General features: G+C 35.6%; 2 protein-coding genes across 3 annotated transcripts; one reads left to right on the top strand and one right to left on the bottom strand.

The window, feature by feature from the left end:
- Positions 1–1,466: 1,466 nt before the first annotated feature.
- Positions 1,467–4,012, top strand: LOC112696892 (uncharacterized). The gene is made up of 3 exons (XM_025749822.2): positions 1,467–1,844; positions 2,863–3,124; positions 3,592–4,012. Exons 1-3 carry the CDS (start codon positions 1,647–1,649, stop codon positions 3,657–3,659), a joined length of 528 nt encoding a protein of 175 aa, XP_025605607.1. The 5' UTR covers positions 1,467–1,646; the 3' UTR covers positions 3,660–4,012.
- LOC112696891 (protein PNS1) lies at positions 3,998–6,108 on the bottom strand. Of its 2 annotated transcripts, XM_025749821.3 has the most exons (3): positions 5,877–6,108; positions 4,522–5,648; positions 3,998–4,427 (listed from the first exon to the last, which is right to left on the bottom strand). In XM_025749821.3, exons 2-3 carry the CDS (start codon positions 5,620–5,622, stop codon positions 4,290–4,292), a joined length of 1,239 nt encoding a protein of 412 aa, XP_025605606.1. In that variant the 5' UTR covers positions 5,623–5,648; positions 5,877–6,108; the 3' UTR covers positions 3,998–4,289. The 2 variants fall into 2 exon arrangements, with proteins under 2 accessions (XP_025605606.1, XP_025605605.1); XM_025749820.3 differs by lacking the exon at positions 5,877–6,108 and having other exon boundaries at positions 4,522–5,789.
- Positions 6,109–7,839: the final 1,731 nt, after the last annotated feature.

Raw genomic sequence — 7,839 nt, 5'->3', positions numbered from 1 at the left:
AAGTTGTGTTTGTTTGATATTTCATATAAAGGAGACATAAATACTAAGACATTAGACATAAAAATTAGTGCTTTTATATTTTGTTTAATAATAAAATTTACATAAAACATAACAAATTATTAAAAGTTTTTTTAATTTTTATCATTGTTTTATCTTTATCATCTTCAATTTATATTACTACATCATCATAACAGAATCTTTCTCTCTTTTTTGATCATCATTTTTTATCACAAAATTCTTTACTAAAACAAAAATCTAAATACAAAAAAATGCAACACCACCGATAAAAAAAATAATATGAATAGCCATTGATCCAAAATTACAAAATAAAAAGAAAGATATTTTTTTTGTAAAAAAAATGACAACAACTAAAGACATGAGAATTGCTCTTGTTGCTGTTGAAAAGATCTTTTTATCGCCATTGTAAATTTGTTCCTCTTACCCTTTCATAAATCTACTATGTTTTTGTTAGGAACATGCATGTTATTGAAAGATTGAAAGACGAAACTCCTCGTGGCGGTGACAAAGAGAAGAGGAGTATGTTCACAAAATTTTTGTATTATATACTAAAATTTTTGTATTATACACTAAATTTATATGTTGTGCATATATTATTGGTTAAGTGTCAATTTTTTTGATTTGTAGTGCTTCAAAAATTTTTGTACTAAAATTTAAAATTTATATTGTGCACACAAAATTTTATGTTGTGTATCAAAATTTATGTAATGTATATATTTTGTTAGTTGAGTATTAATGTTCTGAAAATGTGGTTATTTAAAAATTTTTGTATTGTATATCAAAATTTCTGTATTCTAATTTTTTAAATACATATAAGAAAAGAAAATGATAACGAAAGAAGATAAGAAGGAAAAAGGAGGAAAAAAAATTAAATAAGAGAGAAAGCGGAATGCCGTCTAAGCTATGGCTTATTGGCATATGAAGTGTAAATCTTCAAAAGACTAATTTGTCACTTTCTCCAAAATTTTAACATTGCAAACTGTTCCTCAGCCCGACTAAGAGTCACAAACAAAATCATTGAAATGCCTAACGGATGTCCAAAAAACATGCCTAACGGATCTGCCATTTGCAACAAACTATTTTTTGGTCTTGCCATGTCCAACAAAATTAAGCATGCGTATGCGTTGAAATCATTACAAGCTCCAAGATCAGTCAATCATCTCCTACGTTTTCTGAAATCACAAATTTCCGGCGGCCAAATTCCCGGAGCCGAAGGCCCTAGAACTATACCTTAAAGCAAAAAGTTCAATTCCAAATTGTGTAGTTGAAACCCTTTTTTTTTTTTTTGGGTCAGGTTGAGTTGAAAATCTTCAAGTTTCAATTGGAAAATGGAACCCAGACTTTTTGGAGGCGCTTCGAACAAATGTGGGCCTTAAGCCCAATAAAATATTGAAATTAATATTGGGCTGTGTCGAGGACCATAAAGCGAATCCGAACTTCGGACTTATAATTCGGGGAGGACGGTAGATCCACTTCCCCATCCGGGTCTGCTTCGTGAACTACGAGGAACGAAAAGCGGAAGCGAACGAAAACGCACGATTTCTCCGAGGAAGGAAGTATGTTATACCTGTAACACAGTTGGGTGAAGAAAAAATTAGGCGTTTCTCTTTCTCTCTCTGTGTGTGCTTATGGCTTCAGTAACACTGCAAACGACGTCGTCGAGATTGGTCCCTTTGCCGAACGCTTCGGTGGTGAAGGTTTCGATTCCTACGAAGAGAACGCTGATCAATTTTCGGTCCAATGGTTCCATTTCAAGCTTGACGAATAACATAACAACTCACGCCGTTTCCCGCAATGGCTCCATTTCTAGCTGCGCCTCCAACATGGTTAGTCACCAGTCAATTAGGCTCTTGTTCGATTCTTTGCGTTTATTTTGGATCATATGTATTTTCTATTACGAGAATTGTAATGAAAATTATGCTATTGAAGTGTTGGATTTGTTAGCGAAAATATAGCCATTCGTAGCGAAACTGTAATAGAAATTAGGGGAATACCAAACAACAAGTATTCAACCAGAATTGAGAATTTTATTGTGAGAATGATCCCTCTGGACTTTACTTAATTACTATAGGATCGGGCTGGAAATTCTATGAGCTATTGCAACGATTAAATAAGAGTTTCTTGATTGTTGTAATATGTCTGTTTATGTATTTGTTTATTAAGGGTGTATTTAGTATTTAGGTAGAACGAATTTTGCTGAATTCCTTGTCATTGTTATAGTCTTTGGGTAGTGATTAAGAAGGCTGGTAGAGAAGCTTAGGTTAGATGGAGATTGATCTAATGGGACAAGATTTGTTCTTCTTGTTATTATGGAAACCTTTTTTTTTTTCTTTTGGTTTTTGATTATTTTTAATATTCGATAAGTCATTCGATCAACTATACCTATTGGAAAAGTCTCGTAGGATTGCCATTTACGAATAATAAATTAGAGAAACAAAAGAGAAAAAAAGAGAGAAGGGGGGGGGGGGAGGGGTGGGGGTGGATGGGGTCACTTCAATGACTTATGATCAGAAAAACGACATCTGTTTCTGAAATCCAATCACAGTTTGCCTAAACCATATTTGAGCTATTAGAACCTGAGAACTACATGGTAGTAAATAAATCTTGATTGCAAAATTTCATTTTTCTGTACCTGCTATTTTTTTACACATCAGTAGTAAAGCCTAGGAAGGGAGAATACCTTATTAAAGCTACATAACTTTTCTGATGAAGTATTACAATGTGGGATTATGTTCCTTTCTCGGATTTTCATTCACATTTGAGAATGTGTTCCAGAGTACCTGCATACAGAAGTTTGGTTTGCACTTAATGTACCTCATAGATAACTATTTCCTATTGTTTCAGTCTGTGTCAAGTTTGAAGGCAGATGAGAACAGACGCAAGAGTAATCTTGAATCTCTCTTTTGCTATGATAAGGCCATCCCAGAAGAAATAATTGAGAAGCCTGTTGGACTATCTTTGACTGAGAAAGATATCGGTAACAATCTCCGATGCACTGATTGCGAAGCTAAAGGTGCTGTGCTTTGCATCACTTGTGCTGGTTCTGGCCTATACGTTGACTCCATATTGGAAAGCCAGGGCATAATTGTCAAAGTTCGTTGCTTAGGTATGTTCTGGTGCAAACATAGATATCTCATGTGCTGCCAAATTTCTTTTCCCTACTCCTCGTGTTCAACTGTTGCTGCATCTTGTAGTTTTCTTATTAAGATAAATAAAAGCATTTTCTTGATGGATCTACTTGATCTTAAGGATGGCCAATTTCGGTTTATAGTTGAAACTTCTACACTTTGTTGATTGTTTAGATGAACCATTTGGGGTTGACGAGTTGTGACTTGGGCATCTAAGAGGTTTGAACGAATCCATATTTAAAAGGTTTTAAAACCTTTTGATAGATAGAGAGAGGTTATGACATTAATTAAAATAAGCTTCATATATGAGTTGATGAACTTGATGCGACATTCTACTTCTTTCTATATTGAAACACTTGCGTGCTTATTAATTATTAATATCGAATTGTCTGTTGAGAATCTTTGTTGCAAACCCTTTTTCACTTTGATAACTTTCACCATATAGGTTGTGGAGGAACAGGTAATATGATGTGTACGGAATGCGGGGGACGGGGTCATCTGGGACCAAAATGATGTGAGGTTGATACCTTGTATTTCGTTGTAGCACCGTATACATATTTGCTTGGTGTAGCTTGTGAGTCATCATTATTCTTTTTCACAAGTCAATTATTTGTTGTGACTGGGAACTAAGGCATCTACTTAAATTCTTTTCATGATTTGCTTCCCGACAACGATCTAAAGGCTCTGGCTATAATATTTATTCTCAGCTATGAGGACTAAAGCTTTCATTTGTTGCACAGATGATTATATCATATGTAGAAAGTTATATAGTTGATTTATTTCTGAGAAGAATATCCTATGAACTAATGATCAATATGTAGAATAAGTTTATGGTGTACTTCAAAGTTATATACTAAAAATTAGTATGACTGGTGTCAATTCTTTATTACTTCAATACTGACATGCATGTGTCTGTTTATTCTATGGAATATATTCACACAAAATCATGAACCACATTAGAAATATCTGTCACAAATCACAATTGATGACTGCATCAGAAATCTTTATGTACAATACCAAAAAAGAAATTGTTCTTACAACTGTGTGGTCAGTATCATTTTATCTTGGAGATATTGCAGCTATGTTGGTTTACTCTCCTTCAGTATATATGTTCAGCTGAAAAAAATTGTTAGTTCAGAATGGTTACAGAGCCTGAGATCTTTGAATCTGCTCCAAGCGTGCTGGAATTGTTGAGTCGAATTGATCGTTCACTGGATTCTCTCCGTAGGCAACATAGTATGCCGCAACACATGCCTGTAGCCACCCCATTGCCAATCGACACTGCATCAAGACATCGGTACCATAGTCAGTATCCATGAAAAGAGTTAGTCTGAAAGTAGTGAGTGTAAAATGTAACCTAGTTCGTAGTCCTTACCATGAAATAGCCAATCAAGAAAGCATAAATGGATACTTCCAGGGCATAGCTCTGATGCATCACAAGGATCCAAATTCCACTCACCATAGAACAAAATGCACCTACAGCTACTCCGCTAAGGAAACATAATGCTCCGGTTAGATCCGAGTCTATGAGTGGCAACATTCTAGCTCCAGTGAAGATTTCCCAAGTATCTTGAGATGCGTCCACAAACTCTTTGTTATAGACTCCAATATGTACAAAACTCCATCGGCTCCCAAACTTCGGAAGAACGTTTACCATCCCCATACAATAACTAACACAGCAAAACATGATCTCATTTTCTCCTCCAAGTAGACTCATGGAGCGTCCAAAACTGCGGAGGAGAGTGAAGACCGGGATAAGGATTGAGCCAATGGCGATACATCCAACAGAACGATTGATACTGTCACGAAGCGCGGCACAAGTATCCATGGGGTTTCCAAGTATCTGCAGATATGTGACCCTTGAAATGGTGAGTTGTATTACATTCTTGAGAAACTGCATGGTCCATCCCAGGCTCAGCATAATCACCAAGATGAAAATGAAAGCTAATTTGAATTTGTCTTGAAGGGCTGTAGCTCCACCGATCCCGGATACAAGAAAACAGCAATAAAGGGTTCCAATTACAATTGTCGCGAGTACCGACACTCCGGTTTTAGCAGGTGGAAAAGCTGTTGAAACTGACAAGATATTTGTCGCGTATTCGAATCTGGGTCTGACCCAACAACCATAGAGGGATTGAGCTAATGCAGAACAGAAAGAAACTAATCCCACTATAAGACTAGTTGCAGTGCCTATGTACACAAACATCCCAGCCATTAAACATGTTAGCAACGGACCTAGCCAAAATGCTGCCTTGAGTGCGTTTCTTGGGTAGCTGAAAGTGATCCATTGCCACAGGAAACTGATTACTCCGCCACATGCCGTCGAAGCTAGAACTGGAGGGTACCACTTCAAAGGGTGGAAATGTTGGCCGCCAGATTCCGAGGTCAGGCCATAAACAGTGATGAAGATCACTGTGGCTGCTGTTAGGAGCAAATGCAAGTAGAAAAGGATCTGAAAGATGATTCTCAATGACATTTTTGTTGTGTTTCCAAATCTTGTGCCTGCGCAAGAAGCCATAAAAAAGTTTGACTTGATTTTCTTAACAAGAAAGCTCTACAAATATAACAAATGCAGTTGATGCAGAGCGATATATAATTATATATTACAGAATCTTGTTGCAAAAGTAACACTTAACGAATAAGAAATTGAGAAAAAGGAGTTCAAACAAAAACAAAAGGAAAAAGAGAAAAAATGATCAAAGGAAGAGATAGAGATAAGAGATGCAAAACCTTTTATGGAGGAAGCTTGTGTTGTTGTTGACCTTCTTCTACTTCGATGATCTCTGTGGTGTATTCGAGGTGATACACGATAGCCAATTACAATGAAAATGGCGATGCTTCTTAGAGTTTATTCTATCTTGAAGTGCACTCAGAAATCCCAATCTCCCATGATGAGTTTCTTTGATTTTCTTTCACTTTCTTTGTCCTCACGAATGAGAAAAAAACAAATGGATGAAAACTCTAATTTCTGAGACTCAAGTAAGATTAAAATAATGGCTCAACTCTCGTGGGTTTAATCAATGCACGTTTTCCCACTTTATATACAAGCTACTTCTCTAAATTCTTTTTTATTCTTTTTATTGTTATTTACTTATTTTCCAACTGTAGTCTAAGCTAGAGTGAAGTTATTAACTGTAACTACTAACTAGAACTGATGGCAAATAGGGTTTGTTGCGATGACGTGGCACGGGGTGGAGATGGTGACGTTATGAAGAGGGAGAAGTTTTGCTTCTCGTTCCTCTGGTTGTTAGTTTAGTGTCCACTTGTCAATGTTAGCTTCTTTCCCGGGAAAAAGAACGGTTACTTCTTTAGAATCTAACAGAAAATTTAAAAAACTGCATTTTTTGAAGGTGGATATTCCAATAAAAATTTTATAACGGTTTTTATATAAAGATATTTTATTTTGACTATTGGATGATAAATTTTAGGGTTTGATTTTTATATGCTATAAAAGTGTTATTTTTATTTAAAGTGTGACAAAATAAATAAGTCACACTTTTTAAACCAAGATCATCATAAAAAGATGTTTTTAACATCTTCATTGGAGTAGTTATCTTTTTTAAAAGTGGTGCTTGCTTTTATTCTGTTCAACCGGTCAACTGCTATAACTTAGTTTCATAAAAACATCTGTCTAATGGCTAATATATATCAATAAATTATTTTATATATTGCTTTCAGTTTGGTGATGTATAGTTGCATGGACCAGACGTTGGACCCATTGGTGGTGACGAAGGCTTCTTGAACATGGCAAAATGCTGACAGCTCTTTTTCGGCGATGGCGAGATGCTGATAGCTCTTTCTCGGCCATGGCAAGATGCTGGAGTGGCGATACGCATCCAAGGCCCGGCTTCAACGCTGCTCTCCTGCTGCTTTTTCTATCGTAGACAGCGAGAAAGAGAGAGGGTGTCACGCGTCCTCTATGCATAGAATGTAGCTGTCCACCACCTAGTCACCCTCTATAAAATTTCTTTCTTTTCCTTTCGTGGTCTCCGAAAATACGAAAGATAGAATAGTAATAAAACACTGAAGACAGAGTAGTGGTAGTGGTTTATAGTAGTAGTAGTGGTAGAATGAGATCAAAATTACTATAAATGAAAATTGAAGAAACGAGTGAGTGTGTAGATTTAGCCCTTTTAGAAGAACATATTGTTGCACATCTAAATCATCCTCAATATATAAGTTATTATTTTGTCAATTTATTTATATGAATATATTTATTTTATTGTTAGTGTTGTTTTTTTTAAGTTTTTAATATTCTTATCATTTTAAGTGTTAATGTTAAGACAATTTAATTAGTAATATTAATATTAAGATAATGTATGAATGTTAATACCAGAATGTAAAACACAAAAAATATATATTAGTTATGTAAAAATAATTTTTTTAGTATGTATTTTGAGGGTTACCTAAAACGGTGATTTGGACTTGAACATGAGGTCTAGACTCTTTCTGAAGTAGTGTCCGACTTGTTTTGGGTGCCGCTGTTCAGGTTTCTCGTGAAGGGGTGGGGGATGATACCTGCAAGAGACTCTGATATTTAAGTTAGCAAGGGTTTTAAGCAGACTTTTAGTAAATTGGGACTTGAATATACCTAAGGGCTGTTAGTATTGATGCGTGCGCATCTTTAGTGTTTTTCTCTTAGAATTCCATTCATTAAACTAAGAGTTATTGCAAGATAAGCATTGGTTTCATG

This window comes from Arachis hypogaea, chromosome 6, assembly GCF_003086295.3.
Source record: "Arachis hypogaea cultivar Tifrunner chromosome 6, arahy.Tifrunner.gnm2.J5K5, whole genome shotgun sequence".
NCBI classification, from domain to species: Eukaryota; Viridiplantae; Streptophyta; class Magnoliopsida; order Fabales; family Fabaceae; genus Arachis; species Arachis hypogaea.
Note: the sequence above shows the minus strand (reverse complement) of the source record. Positions and strands in the feature narration are given on the sequence as shown.